This window comes from Microcaecilia unicolor, chromosome 5 (assembly GCF_901765095.1).
Source record: "Microcaecilia unicolor chromosome 5, aMicUni1.1, whole genome shotgun sequence".
Taxonomy (NCBI): Eukaryota; Metazoa; Chordata; class Amphibia; order Gymnophiona; family Siphonopidae; genus Microcaecilia; species Microcaecilia unicolor.
This window is the reverse complement of record NC_044035.1, coordinates 269599462-269624978: the sequence shown is the minus strand read 5'-3', so window position 1 is coordinate 269624978 and position 25517 is coordinate 269599462. Positions and strand designations below refer to the sequence as shown.

At 41.1% G+C, this 25517-nt stretch overlaps 1 protein-coding gene across 4 annotated transcripts in view; it reads right to left on the bottom strand.

Annotated features, from left to right (window-relative positions):
- The window catches only part of NECTIN3 (nectin cell adhesion molecule 3), a 231461-nt gene that overhangs the window by 98008 nt on the left and 107936 nt on the right, over positions 1-25517 (bottom strand). For 3 of the 4 annotated variants that reach the window (XM_030204184.1, XM_030204183.1, XM_030204185.1), the window contains exons 3-5: positions 23718-24014; positions 21316-21433; positions 13496-13647 (exon numbers count right to left, since the gene is read on the bottom strand). In XM_030204184.1, coding sequence (XP_030060044.1) covers positions 13496-13647; positions 21316-21433; positions 23718-24014 — 567 coding nt within the window. Of the gene's footprint in view, positions 1-4627; positions 7869-13495; positions 13648-21315; positions 21434-23717; positions 24015-25517 lie in introns of those variants that run through there. The other variant, XM_030204182.1, reaches the window with a different exon arrangement.

Below are 25517 nucleotides of genomic sequence, written 5' to 3'. Positions count from 1 at the left end.
TTTTATTAACGCACATCAAGCAGTTAGCAAAAGGAATTAGGATACCAATGGTGCTACCGATTAGCATACTCGGTATGAAAATTTTGAAAAAGCCCATGGGAATTGAATGGGCTTCTTTGCAATCAGCACAACACTAATCAGTAGTGCTGCTTTGTAAAGGGAGCCTTTGTTGAGTAGCAATTGAAGAACATAGTTCCAACACATTTTTTTTTTTTTTTTTTTTACAAACACGAATCAATACTGAAAACACACTACCCTCACAAATAGCCATAAGCCCCTGGATTCTGTATAGCACACCTAGAGATCTTTGCTGAAATCTAGGCGTATTCTATAACGATGTGCATAACTTAATTGGCTTAACAAGCTGATCAGTGTTGATAACAGCATGTAATGAGTGATAAGCACTAATTGGTAATAATTAGAATTTACATGCACAAGTGTATTTTGTAATGAACTGCGCCTAAATTCTAAGGCACGCAATTCAAAAGGGGTGTGGGCAGGGAAATAGGCAACGTTTTCATTGGAGTACATGGAGGCACATAGTTTTAGATGCTAGGATATCAACTAAGCGTATTCTATATATTGAGCATAAATCTAGGTGCTGCTTATAGAATACGCTTAGGAGAAATTTACCTCACGGATTTTTTAGGCACTTTATATAGAATCTGGCCCAAGATGTGTAAAGTATATGGATGTTTGGTAAAAAAAATTTTTTTATATTGACTGGAATTTCTGACAATTAAATGTTCATTTATCCAGAAACCAGCTTTTTGAACTTAACAGGTTTTGGAACCAAGTTTATTTTATTTATTTACAGGTATTTGATATATCGCAAATTAATCCTGTATAGGCAAACTAAGCAGTTCACAACAATCTAATAATAAAAGGCTATACTGGGGGGTGGGGTTGGAGAGGGCACAGTAGATAGCCACGATAACTCAACACATTACAATGACAGCGTGCTGTCATTGTCAAAGACAATATGGATAACATTTACCACTATCAACACTGAACTGCACAGAAACTGTTTTTTACCACGCTGTTAAAGTATAAGGGAAGATGCAGGAAGTGTCCCCAGCAGTTGCCACATAGGCCTTGCATGTACCACGTGGAAAGTGCAAAACTTTGCTGCGTTTTAGTAAGACTCCCTTTGTTTCATTATTGGAGTGCCATAAAAATTAATTTGAGTAGCATGAAAAATCATGGCCCAATTCTGCAATTTAGTCACTAAAAAGGTTATTGTGATACCCTGTACAAGTCCAGTATATGTAAGCTGACTCCAAGATTAGTTTAATTGAAGTTGTATTCCTTTGCCATCTAGTGGTCTGTTAAGCACTGGTTCTCAAAACAGGGAGAGGGGAATGGGGGCATTATGAGGCCCCAGCATCATCTAAAAAGACACCCGCTTTCACTTGTGGAGCCTGCATTCAGAGGCCCTTTTACTAAGCTGCGGTAAAAGGGGCCCTGGTTGTGGTTGCTTTTGCCGTGCACTGAGGTCCTTTTTATCACAGTGGGTAAAAAGGCCAAAAAACGAAATGGACACGCAGTACGATTGCACTTACTGTGTGGCCATGTGGGGCTTCCATGCTAACCTGGCGGTAACTGGCCAGCACGTGGCACTGCCCAATTACCACCAGGTAACCCCCCTGTGGAAATGTCGTGCCCTGGGGGTGGAACTACCACCGGCATCTGCGCTGGGCCAGTGGTGGTTCCAGATTGCTGCATGGTAAGCCTGCAGTGGGCTTACTGTTGCTTTGTAAAAGGGCCCCTCAGTTAATTTCCGTTATTTTGTGGCACTGCAGTAAAAAGCTCAGACCTCTTGCTAACTTATTTGGTGGTAGCACCTGTGTTGGACTGCAACCAGCCTGCAATACTCTCAGATGTTGCTGCAGGGTCATAGGTGGAAGAAAACAAAATGAAGTTCATCCAGACTCCTGGCGGGAGAACAGCAGCTGCTCTTCCTTCCCTCTGCTTATTTTATTATTATTATTTTCTTGCCTCTGGCTACAGCCCAAAGTGCCACTGTGGTGTCTTCCCACCCTATTTCAGTTGGCAGCGTCAGTCAAAGCTTTTCTTCCCTTGTGGCCAAATAGCAAATGTCTAAAAGAACACTGCCTTAAGCAAAGCAAAAAAAGCAACTATTAGCGCACATATTCTGTGTACAAAACAGTTTTAAGTACTATTCTCAGTATCAATATTACCTGACAGATTTTGTTTTAGAACAACTCATCTAACAGAAAGCAAAGCTGGCGCCACAGTACTGGCATTTTTGATTCATTGCATGCCATCCCCCATAATGGGCAGCCTAAAAACAGACTTCTTTTATACTGCATACTGTTTGACAAAGTATGAAAGCCTTAAAATGTTTTTGCTTGTTCTAGCCCCTGCACACATACAAAAATTACAATTAAGTAAAATGAGTCATGCCATCTATAGAAAAAAAAAATAATCAAACTGTGGAAATGGAAACTAAACCCTACTTTGTGATTTATCAGGTTAAATACCTTCTCTCAACTCAAATTTTCAAAGTAAAAACTACTTAAAACAAAATGCTTTTCTATTGTTGGAGAGTATTCATTTTGCAGCTACTAAAAACCATTTATTCCTGTCGGTCTGAGATAATGTATCAGCATTAAACAGTTTTCATCCCTGCTGACCTGGAATTTGCTACGGAACAGTTAGAAAAAAAAAAAACGTTATCAAAAAATAAAAGGGCCTATTTACTAAGCTGTGTTAGTTGCTACTGCAGCTATGAAAGCAATATTTTAGCAGATAAAGAGCAGAACATTGCTCAAGATGTTACCATGTATTAACTTAGGGGGTCTTTTTCTAAAGATTAGCTTGAGTTATATGCAGAAGGGCCATAGGAATAAAATGGGACCTGTTGCAGATAGCTCGAGCTAACCTTTAGTAAAAGACCCCCTTAATGTGGCAGATACATGGTGCAACTAACGCTACCTGAACAGATGTACCAAAATACATTGAGTTATCTGTAACCAAGTTAGTGCGCGGTAAAGAACTTTTCTGAGTTAACCGAATGGCATAATGTTTGGAATGCCCCAGTAGTTGATGCAGATTTGCAGTTACTACCGTTTAAGTTCAGCTCTTAAACATTTTAATGCACTTTAGTAAATAGGACCCAAAGGGGATAATTCTACAATAGTGCAAACTGTATTTATGCACTGAAAGAGTTCCTATGTGGCACCTACTTTTCTTTATAGAATACTGGCATAACTAGATCTATATGTGCCTATGTCCCTAGGCATTCATAAGCACTTAAGCTAGCTGGTGAAACCGTATGCGCCTAACTACTGGAGATACACGTGCACGTACGTAATTGCGACCCCCACTCAGACTCTGCCCATTTGTACGTAAGATGACGAATGTATTTAAAGAATAGCGCTTAGGTGCATTTTTGGCATTCATACATGTATCCTTTCAATTGATCCGGTTGGAGGAATACAGATCAATGAATTTTTATGTATCAGGATCAAAGTTATGGAATGAAGTGCCACTGCAGATTCATGCAATCAGATCAATGCCTGCCTTTAAAAAGATGCTGAAAACAACTCTTTTCCAACAAGCATTTGGTGAAGGCTTCATGGATGGTAGAGAGACTAATGTATATCTGGTTATCTGATGAGTTTTTAACTTTGTGGTGCGATTTGTTGTGAACTTTTGTATTTTCTGTTAATTTTCTGGATTTATACCTATGATCATGACATTGTATTTATTTTTATTTTTACAATTATGTAGAATTGTAATATAAGATTTTTATTACAATAAACAAACAATAAGTATGTGCACAAACATGCACTTATATGCTAGTATTCTAATAATTTATGTGCATATATGGCATGTAAATGTTAATACCTATTTTATAGACTTACACCCCCCATGTATTAAATTATATTCTTACTGTGGTTTTTCTGGAAAGACCATAGCTAATATGAAAACCATGCAGGGGCATTTTCGATATAACATCCAAGACCAACTTTGGGATGTTTTGCTCAAAACATCCAGAAGCTGAACAGCGAATATAGTGATTTTCGAAACAGCAAAAAGTATTATCTTTTTTTTTCCCAAAAAAATGGCCATGTGCTAGATGTTTTTGTGCTCTGTGTGCTTATCTTTTTGGTCCATTTTTAGAAAAAAAAATGTCCAAGTAAAAGACGCACAAAATCAAGTCACTGGGATGTAGGAGGAGCCAGCATTCTTAGTAGACTGGCCACACACAACATCCCAGCAGAGCAGTGGAGTATTCTAGGGGGCACTGACGTGGACTTCAACTAAAAGTTCCCAGGTACACATCTACCGTTGCTCCCTTATATTGTAGTGAGCCCTCCAAAACTCACCAAAAACCTACTATACTCAACTGTACACCACTACAATAGCCCTTATGCCTGCAGGTGTCACCTATATGTGGGTACAGTAGGTTTCTGGTGGGCTTTGGAGGGCTGACCCTTTCTACTACAAGTGTAACAGAATGGATTATGGGCCTAGGTCCCCTTCTCCACAGTGCACAGCACTGACCACTAGGCTACTCCAAGGACCTGCTTGCTGCACTAACAGGACTAGGCTGCTATAGAGGCTGGTATGTACTGTTTCTTTTACGTCTTTGGGGGGAGGGAGGTCATTCCTTTATTCCTCCAGGGATCATCTGGTCATTTAGGGCACTTTTTTGTGGACTAATCATTAATAAAATGGGCCCAAGTCTAGGAACACCCAAATTCCACCCTTTAACACACCCCCTTGAGATTTGGACACACTGCAGAAAAACAGCATAGAAAAACATCTGGAAAATAGGTTTTGAAAATACCGATTTGGACATTTTGGCAAGAAAAATGTCCCCATAGTCTACTCAAAGATTTAAAGCAGAAGTAAAAGCAAGAATGTGTGGTCACAGATACTTGCACACATCTAGGATGCGTTGTGGCATATGAAGCTAAACTAAGTTCACACTAAAACGACAACCTACTTGGACAGACAGTCCCCACAGCTCTATCCTTTATCATTCAATATTTACTGTAGTTTTGCCCTCAAAAAATTTGGTTTCAATTTTTGTGTGTAATATTAGAATAAGGTAAAATAGTTACTGTATGGTATTTTTGTTTAACACACACATTTTTAGTTTGCATTATTTAGTTTTTATATGCACTAAAGTGTACTAAAATGTAAAGAAAAAAAACAAAATTAAAAAAAACACAAAAAAAATGAAAATAGGTAAATATTTTCTGCCTGCACACCCATACCATAGAGTCTTAGATGTAGAGAAACAAAATCAAGTTGTGAGAGAAGTTTTTCATAGATTTGTGACTCCTTTTTGAGTTATAAAGCCTCCATCAGGTCATAGCAAAGTGACAAGACTGATGCCTCAGTGTACAAGTATGCTGTTGGTTAGACAATAGCTGATGTAATTCAACAACTTACTTATATATGACCTGATGAACGAAACAATTTTTGAAAGCTAGTCACAAACATGTTTACCTCAATAAAGGTATTTGCAACTCTTTTTTTTTTTTACTTGTGATTATGGGTATTGAATAAATACCCAAATTACTCCAATTAGGACAGTTTATAAACTGTATGATGAGAAGTTTACTGCATGCCTTGTTTATTTCCATTCTTGAAATCTAAATGTTTGTACAGTTGTCACCACACAGGTCCATCCAAGATGATCCTAATTAAGAGATTTCACAAAACATCTTAGAGAGTATAACATAAGCAACTGCACAAGGGACCTGGCTCATTCAGAATGCCAACTACATAAGAATTTTCAAACATTAAGTCGGTTATCCCTAATAAGTCTTATTAACTCTCTAGCAGAATTAACATTTCCAAACTGATCAATACAACAAAAGACAAAAAATCTTTTCTAGCCCAAAGTTTGTTGCCTTTTCTGCTTTAAAGGGAATTTTGGTGATATTGGACAGACTTCACATATGCCAAATTCCCATATATTTGTAAGTGACTGAACATCTGAAGATATTCCATGTGCTACATTCTCTTGTAAGCAAAGAGATTTGCACCGTCTTGGGAAATATTCAGCTGTATCTACCAGAATTACTCCTATTCATAAGTTCTTTCCAACACTCCAAATGTCAAAAAGCCAGACTGTAAAGTACCAAAGTATGGATCAAATCAGCAAGTGCTTTCCTGATAAGGGATAGCTACTATTCACCCTCAGATTTCAAACCATATTACCCATGGTAATTTGAAAAAGCTTATAAATGTGGACAGGTTGGCAACCTGCCCCCTTGGATTTGTTTACTAACAAAATTAATTTTGAAACTTCAAAGTCTGATCAGCTCTATATGAAAATTGTCATATCAGACCAGAAAAATACATTGAAAATAAGGATAAAGGCAGACTATTAGGAAGACAAATAACAGACATTCATTCTTTAATCAGAAAATACAGTATCAATATGATAAATCTGTACCATAGAAATTAGAAAGGACTGGAAAGGTAGAACATAAAAATATGAACCTCGTGTGTAAACAGATCATGTATATCATTTACCAAACACTTAGAGACATACTGTGAAAGTTTATTATATGCTACTCCAGGATACTCGTCCATCTAAATCAGTTTTCAGTGCAAAGAAACCATAAAAAAGTACAACCCAGACCAAATTATGGCAAGGATAATTACAATGCAGAGGTATTCATTCTTGTGCACAAAAAGGTCAGTCAAATCTGCTTATAAGTCAAAATGCTGCATCAAAATAATTACTTCTAATGAGTCATGACAAGAAAATCTAATTCAAGAATGTGTCAGATCAGACATTTATGCACCACTGTTTTTCATTTCACTGTAATCAAGGAGTACCTATTTAACAAAAGGTATTTGAAACTGTACAGCCCTGGGGAAATAATTTTAAATCACAACAGTGCTTCTTTTGGGGTTTTCTAGCTGAGAAAAACTAAACTATAAAAATTCACCTGCTCTACTTATGTTTTACATGTTCACTATGCCACAGAGTGATAAAGGCAAATGATTTTTTTGAATGAGAAACAGTAGTACTGCATTTTTAAATTTATTTTTAAACATTGTAAAGCAGCTTGGATGTACTCAACCAAGATCTGATGTCCCCATTTGGTCAAGTTGTAAGTACAAAACAAAAAAAAGATTAACTCTGAAAAATCAACTTCAAAAGGGCTTCTTAATCTGTCCAAAAAACGTTATGAACGGTAAGGAAATTCGAAAATGATCAATGAAAGTGAATGAAACAGAATGCAGCTTCAAGTCCATAACATTTAGTTGTCACTACACGTACCATTCCCGTCTGGAGATTACTGAACCATCTAGGTGTGAAACTAAGTCATCTTCATTTTCGTCGTAACAGTCCTCTCTGATGTACTTAAGTCCCACAGGCATTGTTTTACCTTCATAGTAATCAACAGGTCTTCCAAATTGTTCTTGGTACCTGTGATTATAACTGTCTATATTGTTCCAGTCAGGTTTTTCATCTTCTATGTATTCTCTGTATCCTATGACATTGTTTACTGGATGCTTTACTTCCTTTTTCACACTGTCAGGATATGGATCAAGGTCTTCTGGTTGAAGAACATCTATTTGTGACTCTTTCTGCATATCAGATGGCGGGATGTAGTTCTTTGTGAAGTAGTCGCCACGGAATGTCCGTTTTCTCCTATAGCAGACAATACCAGCCAAGATAACAACAAGTATCATGAAGAGAGCCCCACCCACTGCACTACCAATAACGGTGCCCAAATAGTCATCTTGTACAGTTGCCAAAGTTGATGCTGGAACATGAACGTTTTTGAATGCTGTTGCTAAGCCTGTGATGCCAGCAGTTGAGTGAGGCTCTGGTACCGTAGGTGGTGGGGTGGTAGTAGTAGGATCTAATGGGAACAGTAAAGAGATAGAAAGACAGAAAGGCAAAGAATGTCAATGCAAGCTAAATCAGTAGGGAGCTGATAAGAATGTACAGTAAATGAAATCTACACATTCTAGAGTATAATAGTTTTTCATTCTTAATTTATCTATAGGGTTTGTGGTATTGTAATGCTTGTTTCTAGAATGTAATTTTAAAATCAAATCAAATGGGAATTTTCAATAAGGTTACCTCATGAGAGGTACGCAAATTTAAGTTTTATTCAAACTACAAACTTCCTGGATTACTGAGCAGAAGTAATTAGCTCCCCTGGTCTACACCAGTTGGTGATTACTATTACTAGCTTCAAAACAGATTGAGCCAATGAAATGAGGTTCACAAAACCTAAAAGGCAATATATAAGAAAAATGATACTCAAAATTTCTCAATTTAAAATATTTCTTATTGAACAGAAGAATGAAAAACTAAATTTATTTCTAGAATAAACTATGACACCATGTTCTTTCCAAAGTATTTTCCTCATATGCAAGGAATAAAAGTGAACTTCTGTCTGGAAGGGGATTCTGGGGATGAATCTTGTAAACCACACCTATGTCATGTCATAAGTACATAAATATTGCCATACTGGGCCAGACCAAAGGTCCATGAAGCCAAGCATCCTGTTTCCAACAGTAGCCAATCCAGGTTACAAGTACCTGGCAAGATCCCCAAAAAGCACAATACATTTTATGCTGCTTATCCTAGAAATAAGCAGTGGATTTTCCCCATTTTAATAATGGTCTATGGACTTTTCCTTTAGGAAGTCATCCAAACCTTTTTAAACCCCAGTAAGCTAACTGCTTTTATTACATTCTCTGGCAACGAATTCCAGAACTTAATTACACATTGAAAATATTGCACAATAGAGAAATCTATGCAAATGAATGAATACATTGGAAAGACCATCAATACTAAATATTCCTCAAAAATAAAAAAGTAGATCCAGTACTAATGAAAGTGTACAAAAGATTAATATAGATATCTGTTAATGAGTGCAATGGATTGCCAGTAATGAAAGCAAAAATGTGTATTAATTGTACATAAAGGGGACTAGAACATTTACTGAAGGCTACGCTAAAGTGTTAGAATTAAATCTAAAATGTCTAGTAAGCACCATTTCTAAATATTCCAAATAAAACAAATTTTAATAAACCTGTACTGGGAAAAATATTAAATCAAAACTACTACTGTGCAAAATTTGTAGCGTTGACAGTGTTTCATGATACATTTATGTATCAGTGCTGGGCAGACTTTTACGGTCTGCGCCCTGAGAAAGGCAGGGACAAATCAAACTCGGGTATACATTTAAAATATCACACACCCTGTAAAATGAGTTTATCTTGTTGGGCAGACTGGATGGACCGTTCAGGTCTTTATCTGCCGTCATTTACTATGTTACTATATGCTACACACAAGAGAAACAGAAAGAAAGGATGGACATACACAAACTAGGAAATTAGAAGTAATGCTCTGCTGTGTGATTTTTGTCTCAGATCATTATTTCAGTTTATATTTTGTGCTACTTAAATTTCAGGATTTAGTTTGTGTCTGGTTACTTTGCCAGTGTTTACAAATAAAAAATGGAAGAAAATTAAAATTAAGCAGTGACCAGAAGTGATAAGCTGCCCATGAGCACAACGCTTCAGTACTACAACTGAATGTTTTGAGACCAGGTGTTCTTTAGACTTCCAGTTCAGCTTAACACAAAACTATGGTATGTTGAGCATTAATTCAGTTTTCAGGATTTTGTATTACCTCATTTTCCATAATAACTGCCTGTGAGTGTGTGCTGGTGGTGGGGGGGGGGGGGGGGGGGGGGGGGGGGGGAAGGAGCACACCCCCCCCCCCCCCCCCCCCCCGACTCATCCACAGGTCTTCTGAAGTTAATTTCACTGCCACTAAGCTATCAGGCTGTCTCTCATTTAACATACAAGATTACCCCCTTTATATTTGAGTGAATCTTTTTACTATCACTACTATCTTTAGGCAAATTAGGCATTTTAAAAATGTGTTTGAGAGAAACAATGTACCCTAGTCTTAGCTATTTATTTAGATTTAACTTCTGCTTCAGTTACTAAAGGGCCCTTTTACGAAGCTGTGGCAAAAAGTGGCCTGTGCCGGGCCAGCTTTTGCCGCATCCTAGAAAAAGGGCTTTAAAAAAAAAAAAAAAAGGCCTGAAAATGGACGTGTAGAAAAATAAAAAACAGCACGTGTCCATTTCGGCCTGAGAACTTACCGCCACCCATTGACTTAGCGGTAGGATCTCATGCGCTACCCGGGCAGTAGGCATGCGTCCACTGCTGTTTACTGCCGGGTACGCACCATGCGGTAGGGAATTTTCTACTGCATGCCAAATTCTGAATTACTGTCCGGAGTACATGGTAGCAGGGCAGAAGTGCTGATTTGGCGCACACTTGACGCATGTAGGCCCTTATTGTGCCTTTGTGAAAGAGCCCCTTAATGATTAGGCTGCTGGATTGTATGACATTAAAAAAGTTATTTAAAAAGATAATTCTAAAATCTGCACATTTGCATGATAAAGATTCATTTCAAAACGTTCTTTGTGCTTTCAGTGGTTTCAACAACTTTTTAATTTTTGCCCTACTAAAAATGACCTCTTCCTTACCAGGCCTAGGTCATTTTCAAAAGGGTAGATGTTGGGGGAAATGGCCAACCTTTCCTTCCAAATTCCACACAGATCAGTCCACTGGCAAGCAAACTTTGATGCCTCTGGATGGATGATTAATCCACCGTAGTAGTGTTTTCCAGGCTACAGTTGAAAAATGCTAAAAACGAAATGCATTTTTTGAATGAAAAAGCAACATGTAGTTCCGAGCATGACAGCCTTCAAACATTTGGAAAGTATGCTTATAGGAATTACTGCAGTAAACAAATGATCTACAGATAATGCTGCCTTCTGTGAGGTTCTCTGAAGTTACTAAGCCTGCGGTAGAATGCTCTCTTAGTCACAGAATAACCTGCTGCATCCAGAGTTAAGAAATATTCATAGTGTAACAGCTATTGCAGATCCACAAACAAGAGCTGCCGTTCAGCTTTCTTTCTGAACTTTCATCCCTGGATTCTATATAGTTTGCCCAGAGAAGATACATGTGCAAATTAAATAAAGAGGCGTCAATAATTGGAGTTAATTGGCAACAATCTACATTTACACGTGTATCTGCCCTAAGTCACTATTGTATAGCATCCGTGGGAAAATTTCAGTGTGCACAACTCAAAAGGGGTGTCATTATGGAAGATGTATGGGTGGATCAGGGGTTGATCCCAGAAGTTAGGGGCGATGTTGTAGAATAATGTCATTTCTGCACCTAAATTGGGCACTGACATTATACCAGGTTTCAGCAGGTGTAAATCCAGTGCCCAATGTCAGTCGTCAAATCTGCACTAAATTAGTATTCTGCAAAGAGCATACGCCGTTAGCAGAATACTAGATTAGCGTGGATCTTTTCGACCCAACTTGGGGCACCATTTACTGAATTCAGCCCTCAATGTTTTATACCCATGTAATTATGTAACATACGTAGATTTTCTATCCTTGAAAATATATAGGAATTTACCAACTATGGAAATAACTTAAAAGAGATGAAATATTAAGTGATCTGTTCATAAGATGGCAGTGCAAAACAGAAATCATGCCAGGCTTTATTTGATTTTATAAATATGTATTACCAAAGTTAGCAGTGGAGTGTAATTTCACAATGAAAATATTTGTGAAAGTCTATGCAATATTAAGATATATACTTCATATTTTGAATTTCCCATTAGGATCCACTTAGAAATTTAGTAGCTGTTTACTGGTTAGATCAGCTGGCTGAGAAGCAGGAAACCCAAGGTTCAAATTCCACTGATATTCCTTGTGATCATGGACAATTTGTTTCATCCTCCACTGCCACAAGCACTAACTTCCAAGGACCGGGAAATACCTACTGTACCTGAACGTTAACTCACCTTGAATTACTATTGGAAAGGTAAGTACAAAATCTCAAATTCTTTCTGAGCACCCATCCCAAATTGAGTTTAAAAAAATGTCCAAAATATAGTAAAAAAAACAAAACAAAAACATTAAACAAGCTACATTGCCATAATCAAAGTTCTGCTCCTTTTTAAGAACACAGTGTAAGAGCAGAGTAAAAGAACGAGCAGTTCTCTTTCAGTCTTGGAACAAACTGGTGGTCGCTTCGCAATGTAATTTATATTGGAAAATATAAATTGCCACAGAACCCAGCAGGGGACATAAGACTGTAGATTCAATGTTCATATTTTCTTATTTGGTATTTGAAAACTTAATTCACACTTTCTTTTTAAATAAATATTTTATTACTGTGGAGCAAAAAAGTCAAGACTGATTTTAGGAAAGCTTCAAACCTGCTGGATCTCCAAAGGCAGACAGCTGTCTTTGAATTACACGACTGGAGTAATCCTGAAGTGTGGTGTTCATCGTTGTACAATCCCACAACATTCTAGTCTTAGGTCAAAGCCCTACAATACATTTTAGCCCTGCTGATGGGCAAACAGGTTTCAACTTTATACCAAAGGATCAACCAGTAGAAGGAAAGTTTCATCTATAACAAAAACACTTTTGAATTGTCCTCTCCCATCATGTAACACCCCAAAACCCAAGGTAATGATGTACTGTAAAATTTACAGCAACTTAAGACTATCAGATATTTTACCTCAAGTAGAAGCTAGCCAAGCTGTCTGTGCTTGAGGGTGTGCACATGTATGCACACCACCTTAGAAGTCAACTGTCAGGCCAGTGTGGGGACTCTGATTTGTTTGCTGCCTTGATCCTGACACTGAATATAGGAGGGTTAAGGAGGAATGCTTTCACAGCTTCCTTATCATGCACTTTCACACCATGCACTCTGCGAAGAATGATGGGGCTCTGCTATGACATTTCCTGGCACCCACGCTCACGAGACTACTCTCCACGGAACAGTAGAGGGCAGGAGCCCCAGGGGAATGCAGGAGGAAAAAGAGGAGCTGATGTTGTGTCATCTGCTGGAGCAGATCTAGGGAACAGGAAAAGGTAAGGGGGGGGGGGGGGGGGGGAAGGATAGGAGAACAGAAACTAGTGCCTTGAAAGAAGGGATGCCATTTGCTTGTTGAGGGGAAGCGGGAACAGTGGGAGAGAGAATGGGTGCCTTAGGATGGTGGAACAGAGAAAGTGTTTAGGTGAAGGATAAAACAGAGGGCGTGCCTTGGTGGGGAAAGAAACGGAGAGACATTATGCGAGAGAGGATGGAGAAAATGCTTGGGTCAGCTTTGGAAGGAAAAATTCAGGGGCACCTGTAAATGTTTTGAGTGTCTATAAGTTTGACATAATGAAGAATAAGATACATTATGAACTGTTCTAAAATAGTAAACCTACTGCAGGTTGTTCACCTCCGTGAAGACTCCAATATTTTAGCCACACATTAAAATTGTACACTTTTATGCTATGCATCCATTTTCAATGTTCACTAGTTAAATCATGCAAAGTTTCAAAATACAAGAAGCCAGAATTATGTTTTTGTACTTGAGAGCTTACAGCTTTGATTTTAAGACATGCTGTAAAAAGGAAAAGTGAAAACTTACCTAGTATGTAGATATTCTTTTGATCACTTCTCTGACCCATGGCATTGACTACCTTGCAAACATAGATCCCTGAATAATTGTGTGTCAGTGGACTGGTAAAGTGCAGAGTATTATTTAAAGATGATAAACCATCAGGCCATTGTCCATCCAACCTGTAGAACAAAATGGTTGTATTTACATCTTTCTATACCATTCTTGAAGGATAAATCAACTGTAAAAGGACCCAGTTTTTATTTTTGTATCTTTACTTCTAAGAAGAAAACTAGAGCCTAAAATATTGCACAACTCCACAAGCCAGCCACGCAACAATTCCCCACATTCAATCTGCAAATGCTAATTTGGGGGATGGGGGGGAAGCACATCACATTTACACATAAAAAAAAGGTTTCATTCCTCAAATAATGCAGGAGACAACTCCATAATGATGAAAGTGGTATAAAGTGGACTGGTAGGTCCACTTTATACCACTTCGCTCTTCCCTCACTTAATCTCTGCACAACATCAACTGTATCTAATATCCTGTAATGACAATGGTAACAAAACTATGTAAGCCACATTGAGCCTGCAAATAGGTGGGAAAATGTGGGATACAAATGCAATAAATATTAATAATAAACAAGCATTACCAACAAATGGAGATTAAGTAAGGGAAAATTAGGTTCTTACCGTGATAATTTTCTTTCCTTTAGTCATAGCAGATGCAGCCATTACAGACGGGTTGTGTCCATCAACCAGCATAGGGAGATAGAGAGCACACTTTTTTCAGTGCCTCATACCAGCTTGCTCCACTGCCTCTCCTTCAGTAATTGAAGCTTCCAAAGCAGTATAGCAAACCGCAATGGGAATAACATGAGCTTTCCTCACAGCGAACGATAGCCCTACAACAAAGGGCATTAATTCAGAATGGAGGGAATGAAACATCCTCCCAGAGGGCATAAACTCATCCTCCACTGAGACATAACTGGAGGGAATAAACTCATCCTCCCAGAGGGAATAAACTCATCCTCCAAAACATGAAACTGGAGGGAATTAAGTCATCCTCCTTTAATTGAACAAGAATCCTGAAGACTGTTTCCGACTTTCCCCCCAAGGACAGAATCTCCAAGAAACATGAACAGAACCTGAAATAGATTTACAGCAGATAGCAATCAGACAGGGAGGGATCATGGCTGCATCTGCTATGACTAAAGGAAAGAAAATTATCACGGTAAGAACCTAATTTTCCCTTCCTTGTCATCAAGCAGATGCAGCCATTACAGATGGGATGTAACAAAGCAATCCCTAGATAGGGCGGGAACAAGCCACACCACGCGCCAGCACTTGCGCTGCAAAATGTGCGTCCCTCCTGGCAGCCACATCCAGTCTGTAATGTCGGGCAAAAGAGAGCTTAGAAGCCCATGTTGCTGCACTACAAATCTCTTGAAGTGAGATTTTGGAGAGAGTGCTCCAGTTTCAGCCCAAGAAGAGGAAATTCCTCTAGTGGAATGCGCCTTAAAGGCATCAGGCGGAGGCCGGCTGGCAAGCAAATAAGCTGAAAAGATAGATTCTTTAAGCCAGCGGGCAATAGTGGCTTTAGACGCTGGAGACCCTCTGCGAGGCCCTGATAGCAAAACAAACAGATGATCAGAGGTCCTGAAAGAGTTAGTAACTCGCAGATACTGCAGCAGAGTCCTGCGCATGTCCAACAGGTGCAATTGCCCAAAAGATTCTGGAAACTCCTCCTTGACAAAGGAGGGCAAGAAAATAGGTTGGTTTAGGTGAAACGCTGAAACCACCTTAGGCAAGAAGGAAGACACGGTCCGAACCTTGACCCCAGACTCCGAAAACTGCAGAAAAGGGTCTCTACAGGCCAGCGCCTGGAGCTCCGACACCCGTCTCGCCGAAGTAATGGCCACTAAAAAGACGGCCTTCAGTGTCAAATCTTTCTCTGAAGCACGCCGAAGCGGTTCAAAGGGAGCACCCTGAAGGGCTTTCAGCACTAGCCCCAGGTTCCACGCTGGACAAGGTGCACGCACGGGAGGACGGAGCCGAAGCACCCCTCTAAGAAACCGTGCCACATCTGGATGAGCAGCTAAAGACACGCCTTCAACCTTGAAACGCAGGGAGGCCAACGCTGCCACTTGCACCCGCAGGGAATTATAGGCCAAGCCTTTTTGTACACCATCCTGCAAAAAGTCCAGAATCGGCGAGACAGGAGCCCGCAGGGGTGTGATCTCTTTAGAAGCACACCAGATTTCAAACTGGCACCAAATCCTGGCATAAGCCATGGAAGTGGAACGCTTGCAGGCTTGCAGGAGAGAGTGGTAATTACTTTATTGGAATAGCCTTTGTCTCTCAATTGCGCCCTCTCAATCGCCAGGCCATAAGACCAAATCGGCCGGCGTCCTCCATGGTCACCGGACCCTGTGACAACAGGTTGGGAACCAGAGGTAACTGAAGGGGATCCTCTACGAGCATCTGTCGGAGGTCCGCATACCAAGGCCTCCTGGCCCAATCCGGGGCGACGAGAACCACTTCTCCTGGATGCAGCCGAATCCGCAGGAGCACTCGCCCTATCAAAGGCCACGGAGGGAACACACAGTAGGCCCGGAGGCCAGGGTTGAGCCAAGGCATCCAACCCCGCCGAGCGAGGATCTCTCCGTCTGCTGAAGAAGCAAGGGACTTTGGCATTGGTGCTTGTCGCCATTAGATCCATCACGGGCTTGCCCCACTTGGCACATATCTGCAGGAATACTTTGTCTGCAAGTTCCCACTCCGCTGGATCGATCTGATGCCTGCTTAGATAATCGGCTTGCACGTTGCTCTGACCTGCAATGTGAGCTGCCGACAGAAACTGTAGATGCAGCTCGGCCCAGTGGCAAATTTGTTCGGCCTGCGCGGCTAGAGCTCTGCACTGAGTGCCGCCTTGTCGATTTATGTAGGCCACTTGTCGTGTTGTCCGACATCACTCTGACAGCCAATCCTTCCAGGGTCACTTGAAAGGCCAGAAACGCCTGAAACACCGCTTTCAACTCTAGGCGGTTGATGGACCACTCCGACTCCTCGGGTGTCCATAGACCCTGGGCATGCTTCCCCTTGCAATGTGCGCCCCAGCCTTTCAGGCTGGCATCTGTCACCACTAGGCACCAATCGGGGAGCGCCAGCGGCATTCCTCGCCGCAGCATGCTGTCTGAGAGCCACCACTCCATGCTGAGTTGGGCCGCAGGGAGCCAAGAGAGTCTGCATTGATAATCCTGAGATACTGGAGACCATCCTTGGAGTAGAGCATACTGTAGAGGTCTCAGGTGCGCTCTCGCCCAGGGCACCAGTTCCATGGTGGCCGTCATCGATCCAAGCAGCTGGACAATGTCCCAAAGCTCGCGGGCGGGGCATCCTCAGGAGCAGACGGACCTGATTCTGAAGCTTGCACCGCCTTTGCTCGGGTAGGTACACATACCCCGAGGCTGTGTCGAACCTGGCCCCCAAATATTCTAGAGACTGCGAGGGGGTCAGGTGACTTTTGGCCAAATTGACGACCCAGCCCAGTGATTGAAGTACTGAGACCACTCTGGCTGTGACATGCTGACTCTCTGAAGCAGAGTTTGCTCGAATGAGCCAGTCATCCAGGTACGGGTGAACCCGAATACCCTCTCGCCTTAGAAAGGCAGTTACTACCACCATAACCTTCGAAAAGGTGCGGGGAGCTGTGGCGAGGCCAAAAGGCAAGGCCCGGTACTGGAAATGCTTTCCCATCACCGCAAACCTCAGAAACTTCTGGTGCGGGGGCCAAATTGGAATGTGCAAGTAAGCTTCTTTCAGGTGCAGAGACGTGAAAAACTCTCCTGGCTGTACCGCCTCAATGACGGAGCGCAGGGTTTCCATGTGAAAATGCCGCACTCTCAGGGACTTGTTTAATTCTTTTAAGTCCAGAATAGGGCGAAAAGACCCTCCTTTTCGTGGCACCATAAAGTAGATGGCGTAGCGGCCGCAGCCGTGATCGGCGGGAGGTACCGGGGACACGGCCCGGGGGGGGGGGGGGGCATTAGAAGAGGCCCCTGCAGGGCTTTTAAGCATGTATGCTTTATGCATTAATAAGACAAAGTCAGGGGAGAAAAACTCACCCTGGGCAACCGGATCTCTGCCGAGGCTAGTAGCTTTCCTATCAGCCTCACTCCGAGGCCTCCCCCCGGGCTCAGGACTCTCCATCTCAGCGGAGGTCGCGCCATGTGGTAAATTCAAAATGGCGTCCGCTTCCAGCTCAGAGCACAAAGAATCGTCACTCGCCATGCTCGGGCCGGCTCTAACGTCTGTACAGCACGATTTACAGAGCCCCACTGTTGATCTGCGCTTGCCACACTTGGAACAGCGCTTTACATTATCTGCAGCCATCGCCGAAAACGGCGGAAAAATTCAAAATGGCGGTTCGCGCCAAAATCGCCCCGATCGCGGGCCCACCCCGGAGGAGTCAGAAAACACTCTTACCTCACTGGACCGAGTATCACAGCTCCGGTCCCACAGAAAAAGGCAAGGAAAAATCTCTGTTCCTTTTTTTTTTTTTTTTTTAACGCTGTGAGGAAAGCAGAGGTAAATAGAACTCCGGAGGCTCAGGTGAGTGGGAAAGGCAGGGAAAGGGCGAACCTATGTGCCTGCATCCTCTGTTGTTGGGGAAGGACAGGGAAAGCTAAGCAATGTGTCCACATCCACGGAGGTATGGGTAAGGCAGGGAAAGGGCGAACCTATGTGCCTTTAAAGTGAAGTTGCTATAGCCTCCAACACCCTGGCTAACAACTGGCAAGCCAGGAGCCACCTCCAGGCAGATTTTTGATGGAGCTCGAAGATGCTACAACCACTCTGCTAGGGGAGATAGAGATTACTGAAGGAGAGGCAGTGGAGCAAGCTGGTATGAGGCACTGAAAAAAGTGTGCTCTCTATCTCCCTCTGCTGGTTGATGGACACAACCCATCTGTAATGGCTGCATCTGCTTGATGACAAGGAAAATGTTTAATTTTGAATAATTATTACCTATAATATCTGAAGACACGAACTCTCAACACTATAGTGCAGGACCTTTACATAGGCCAATGCACAAATAAGCAAGCCCTAACTATAGGCTGCTGGCTGGTAATAAGTACAAAATATATCACCAAGTGGTTTGCCAACAATAGTTTACTAAATTAAGATCTTAAAAAGCTATGAACCACAGCTTTAAAAAGGTGGAGAAGTGCATATAAGAGGGGTGTGTCAGCACAATTATCAATCATTCAAAAAGGTAACCAGTTCACCAGTAATAAACCCAAACAAAAAGACTTGTTGAATTATCTCAAGGTATGTTTCAAAAATCATTTTTCATTTCTATTGTTTTTTTTAAATAGTTTCAGTTTTCTAAAAATAGAAGAAAAATATCTTAACAGCCTCTTAACACACAAAAATTGCACATGGACTAATTGCTTCAATCATTGCTCTAAAAACCTTCTGCTATCTTAACAGTATTCCTTTTAAGTAATTTATTCTTTTCATGAAAAAAAGCAAATCGACTAGCACTTAGCTTATAATTCATAATCAACAGTGGCCAGCCATTTGCGCTTCTAGCCATCATCGGGGGCATAAAATGTTGTACATAAATAACCTCCACATTAAGAAGTCCTGTTAAAATATTGGAGATTTTTAGACCAATGACTGAAGCAATTAGCCCAAGTACATTTTCTCTACACAATATCACGTATTTCTAGGTAGAAGAAAAGACTGCTGTATAGAAAGAGCGGGAATAATGCGTTGGAATTATCCATTCTCTTGTGAATCACTATATACACTGGCAACCGTACACTTATTAACCTTGAAGAATTACTACTACTATTACTAGACATACTGTACACAACATATGGTGGTACTTTTTCTGTCTCTAAAGGGCTCACAATTTTAAAGTAAAGCCCAAATTATATGCCCACTGTCATAAAATGAGTTATAGGAGTGTGGCTGATATAGACATTGTAAGCAACTGCCAGTAATCCTATTTGAGACAGGGAGCATTTTGCAAATTTGCCACCTAATAAGTGAATGCTTTGGAAGCAATGAGCCAGGGTTATTTATTTTATTACATTTGTACCCCACATTATCCCACCTATTTGCAGGCTCAATGTGGCTTACATAATACCGTAAGGTGATAGCTACCTACGGTGAAGAAACAAATACAGAGTGAGGTTAATTTTCAATGAAATAGGTATTTACAGACATATTAGGGAATCAGAGAGAGGGAAGTTATAAACATAGTAACATAGTAGATGACGGCAGAAAAAGACCTGCACGGTCCACCCAGTCTGCCCAATAAGATAAACTCACATGTGCCATTTTTTGTGTATACCTTACCTTGATTTGTACCTGTCTTTTTCAGGGCACAGACCGTATAAGTCTGCCCAGCACTATCCCCACCTCCCAACTACCAGCCTTGCCTCCCACCACCGGCTAAGCTTCTGGGGATCCCTTCCTTCTGAGCAGGATTCCTTTGTGTTTATCCCACGCATGTTTGAATTCCATTACCACCTCCCACGGGAGGGCATGCCAAGCATCCACCACTCTCTCCGTGAAAAAATACTTCCTGACATTTTTCTTGAGTCTGCCCCCTTTCAATCTCATTTCATGTCCTCTAGTTCTACCGCCTTCCCCTCTCCGGAAAGGTTCGTTTGCAGATTAATACCTTTCAAATATTTGAACGTCTGTATCATATCACCTGTTTCTCCTTTCCTCCAGGGTATACATGTTCAGGTCAACAAGTCTCTCCTCATACGTCTTGTAATACAAATCCCATACCATTCTCGTAGCTTTTCTTTGCACCGCTTCCATTTTTTTAACATCCTTCACAAGATACGGCCTCCAAAACTGAACACAATACTCCAGGTGGGGCCTCATCAACGTCTTATACAGGGGTATTAAAACTTCTTTTCTTCTGCTGGTCACACCTCTCTCTATACAGCCTAGCAATCTTCTAGCTACGGCCACCACCTTGTCACACTGTTTCGTCGCCTTCAGATCCTCAGAGACTATCACCCCAAGATCCCTCTCCCCGTCCGTAACTATCAGACTCTCACCGCCTAACACATACGTCTCCCATGGATTTCTACTCCCTAAGTGCATCACTTTGCATTTCTTCGCATTGAATTTTAATTGCCAAACGTTAGACCATTCTTCTAGCTTCCGCAGATCTTTTTTCATGCTTTCCACTCCCTCCGGGGTATCCACTCTGTTGCAAATCTTGGTGTCATCCGCAAAAAGGCAAACTTTACCTTGTAAGCCTTCGGCAATATCACTCACAAATATATTGAATAGAATCGGCCCCAGCACCGATCCCTGAGGCACTCCACTACTCACCTTTCTCTTCTCCGAGCAAACTCCTTTTACCACCACCCTCTGGCGTCTGCCCGTCAACCAGTTCACCACTTCGGGTCCTATCTTCAGCCCTTCTAGTTTATTCAAGAGCCTCCTGTGGGGAACCGTGTCAAAAGCTTTGCTGAAATCTAAGTAGATTACGTCCATAGCACGTCCTTGATTTAATTCTCCGGTCACCCAGTCAAAGAATTCAAAGATTCGTTTGGCACGATTTCCCTTTGGTAAAACCATGTTGTCTCGGATCTTGCAACTTATTTGCTTCCAGGAAATTCACTATCCTTTCCTTCAGCATGGCTTCCATTACTTTTCCAATAATTGAAGTGAGGCTTACCGGCCTGTAGTTTCCAGCTTCTTCCCTATCACCACTTTTGTGAAGAGGGACCACCTGGTTATGTAAAGTTCATAGTGTTCATTACAAGTTTAGGTAATTCAAAAATCTAGAATTAATGGAATATAGTTACCTGGTCCATATAAATTCAGTTGGCGATGGATTTGCATCTGCATTACACTTAAGTTGAACATTTTCTCTTCCCACAAACCAATTTCCATCATATCCTGTCACAGAAACTTCAGGTTCATCTACAAAATAAAACAGGTGCAAAATCTGAATGGGTCTGGATGATTTCCTCATATTTGCCATATCTTCATGAATACTAACTTTGTAAAGCTCTTAAGATAAGCAGTAGAAAAGGGAAACCTTGAGGAGTTAATAGGTCTGTTAAGCATCTGGGGTTAACCAGTGTTTGAATTAAGATTTCTCTTCCAGGTCAAAATGGCAGTGGGATGTCCACAGACTTGCAGCACATTACATGTCCCTCCCATTAGTTCTCTCCAGTCTCCATTAACAACCTACTTAGGTTCTATCTACTTTACTCCTCTTAAGCCCTTACGACTAATATCTGTTTTCGGGAAACATTCAGTTATGGGATGAAAAACGAGCTCCTGACTCATCCATATCTTCTAAATAAAGTTTGTAAGAAATATTTCACACGTTACCATGGCCAGGGATTTTGCACATTTCTGGAAGCAGCAACACAACATTTTCATAAAAAGACCCACATTGTGTGGCAGTTGCAATTTAAAGGGCCCACATGGTCCAAATCTGAGGCAATCTGGGGTCTTTGTGCTCCGATGGGCTATTGGCTCCTATAAATCATACCAATACAGCAACATGGGGACCATATTGGATTAAAAGTTGTCATGTTCCCATCATATATCTGCTCTTGGTCCCTCAACTATATGGTATGCCGTATTGTAGAAAATCTTTAGCATCATATCTCTGTTAGTTGAATGTTCTAATGTATGTTTATTAGGTGTACCATCATTAGTATTATGCTAACATTGTATTATATCTCTGGTATTTGAATTCCAGTGCTGCTAAATGGGCATATTTTTGATACTGTTCCACGGTAGTTCTATTATTAGGTTTCAGTTTACTGTTTTCAAGTTTACCTCATTTATTGTATTTAAGTTTATTCTTGGTTATTTTACTCTTGTTATGCTGTTAACAAAATTGCAAGTTTTGTGTTATATGGTACTTGCTGTACACCGCCTTGAGTGAATCTCTTCATAAAGATGGTTAAATAAATACAATTAGAAGGGTCCTCCTGGATCATCCTTTTTCTCCAAGGTTCATCCAAACTCTGATCATCTAAGCTGCTACAAAACCCACCAAGCCCCCAATCCTGGGTTAAATTTAGAAAGATAGCTGCCCTCCCCCAAACCTTCCTTTCCTAGATCCAACCCCTTAAATCCATGAAAACTGAAGATTGGCCCCACCCCCCTGAGATCCCACTCACCCAAGAGGCCTAGGGGAAGATGGGGACTGGAGCTTGGAAGCTACCATGTACAAAATCGGTGTTGCTTGACTACTAATAATAGTTTTATGATACTACTGGCTAGGGCTCAGACTTCCATCAAAGGTTCGTCATGGAAAGCCCTTTCAATGGCGCTGCTGCCGTAAAAAATAGAGCTTTTTATTTTCTACACACCCTAAAAAATACCTCCTAATCCTCCAGAGGTATATTGTTCTTACAAAAATAGCCCCTGATATCTTTCATGCACTTGTTTTTGTGGGAGGCTTTTTGCCCATTAACGAGGTGCTTTCCACAAATTTGCATTGCAGTAGACCATTAATGGTAAATTTAAATAAACCTTCATTTATTTACTTTGGATTTATCCCGTGCCTTTCATGCTAAAAGGACTTTGTGTAAAGCGTACTTACTGTAACTTCACAGTTATTGAGTATAGGGGCAATTAATTTATTTAATGAATATCACTCGTGAGCTGTGTTGTGTTTTACCTTTGTCTAATATTACTTAATGTATAAAGATCAGAAATCATTCAGTGTGACACACGCAATACTAGGGGATATCTGGAAAAGGATGGGGACAAAAACATTTTCACATAGTTAAGCGGATAAAGATATTCGGCTAATTTAAAACTTTTTTTTTGTTTTTATAAAAACTCTGACAACCGGATCTCTTTTTGGATATCTGATTATACATATCTTTAACCAAATATTCTGAGTTGAATACACCCTTCTTAATTTTCAAATTTTGAAAGCATCCTTTATGAAATTGTTTTCTGTTAAATGTTTCACACTCAGGGAAGAAGATTCTTTAGATGAGGCGATATGGCCATAATACAGGGTACATTATATTGGGATAAAAGAGACAGACAAATAAGACCAAAAGCAGTAGTATGGTCAAGAAAGTATGGTCAAGAACCAAGTATATCGATATTATGAAGAATCTAGCTAATATTGCTACTTTAGAATTTTAACACATCTTACAGATAAGAATACATTCAGCAAAATCAGAATTTGATGCAGAAGGTTCAAGAGATTGGTATACACACTTACAATGTATGTCTAACATATAAGGATATCTGATTTCTTTTTCCAGTGCGGGATGCTGCACCACACAAGTTATACGCCTTCCTCTTGCAAACCTGGTTGGAATCACCTTGTAGTGACTCACCACCGTCACAGTTTCGTTGGGAAAAGAAATGGAATTTGATTCTGTTGTTCCAAGGTTGCCTTCCCAGTGAATGCGTGCAGCAGGTTTTCCATTGGCAGCTGTACAAACAGCAGCCACAGTCTCATTGTCACCGTCTATTAAGGGGCTTTGTCCTCTTGTTAAGGTCACAGTGGGTTCAACTATAGAAAAAACAAATAATTTATAAACTGATTTCAAACTTTGTTCATGCTATTACTCAAAACATTTGATAGACCAGTTTGTATGAATGTGAAAAACTTGATTAAGAAAGGAATATAAAAATTTAAATATTTACATATACATTCAATCAGCACACATTTTTTTTTCAACAGTGTAGTGTGTGAGATATATTAACAGTAGCAACCAGACCAATTAGTGGGGAAAGAATGTTCATATCTATTTGTCTTGCCTGTCTCTCTCTGGGGGAAGGGGAAGGGGAAGGGCCAATTTCAATGGAGTGATAGCCAAACATTCTGTTGGTTTGGGAAAAATAAAATGACAATCAAAATGTCAAATACATGAAGCCATTTGATATTACTGTCACATGATTAAAAAGATTTTAAGATGACAGTAAACAAAGCAACCAGTACCAAAATACACAATTCAGTCACTAAGGGGGCAAATTCTACAACTGGGCACCTCTATTCAAATGCCCCAAGATGTGTGGTAGTGGCTTATTCTAGAACTAGTAAAACAGGCCCGTTTCTGACACAAATGAAACGGGCGCTAGCAAGGTTTTCCTCGGAGTGTGTATATTTGAGAAAGAGTGTGTGACTGTGTGTGTGTTACAGAGAGAGAGAGTGAGACTGGGTGCGAGTGTGTCTGTGAGAGAGAGAGTGTGTGCCATGGGCCCCCCTCCCTCCGAGTTCCAGGGTCATCCCCCCCCCCTCCCTCCGTGTTCTCTGGTCAGTTCCCTAAGATGGGGTAAGAGTGGTTAATTACACTAATCTATAAACGGGGATACCACTAACCCAAACAATTACAGAGGTATATGTATCAATCGTAACATTAACAAGCTCTTCTGTAATGTCTTCAGATTAAGTTTCTTGCAAACCACTGACCACATCGTAACTTCACAGACACTGATTAACAAACATATTTCAAGAAAAACACTCCCTCATGTTTGCATGTTTTATTGACTTATGGCACACTGGCCTCAACCTGGAGGAGGGGGACCTATGAAATTGTAAGGAAGTGTAAAAATAAGCAATAATTCTGGCAGGTCTGATGCTGGTTGGCGGCATGAAATGGGTGCTTAGGCGAGTGAGTGGAGCTGATTTGGAGAGCTAGGAGTTCAGGGCTGCCAGTGCGATGAGGGGGAGTTTTTTTTTTTTTTTCTAAGTTCATATCATGTGTCTTGGTCCCACCCTTCTGTTTATAGCCCCGCCTTCCCCCCTCTTCGTGTTTTGGCCATGCCTCTCGCTCTTCAAGCGTCTTGTCCCTGGCTCTACCTCTTCATGTATTTTGGCCCCGCCCCTGTCTCGTGGTTGTCTCATTCCCAGGACGGGTGCACTCGGGGCTGGAATGTCTGCAGTGGGGCCCCGGCGGATGAGGACAGCGATGGCGACAGATGTTGTTGAGGCGGATAGTGGTGAGAGGCAGCAGAAAAGGGGAGACCCAGTGGGTGGCCCTCGCGTCCTGTAGCCGCGCACGGTGCTCGACCT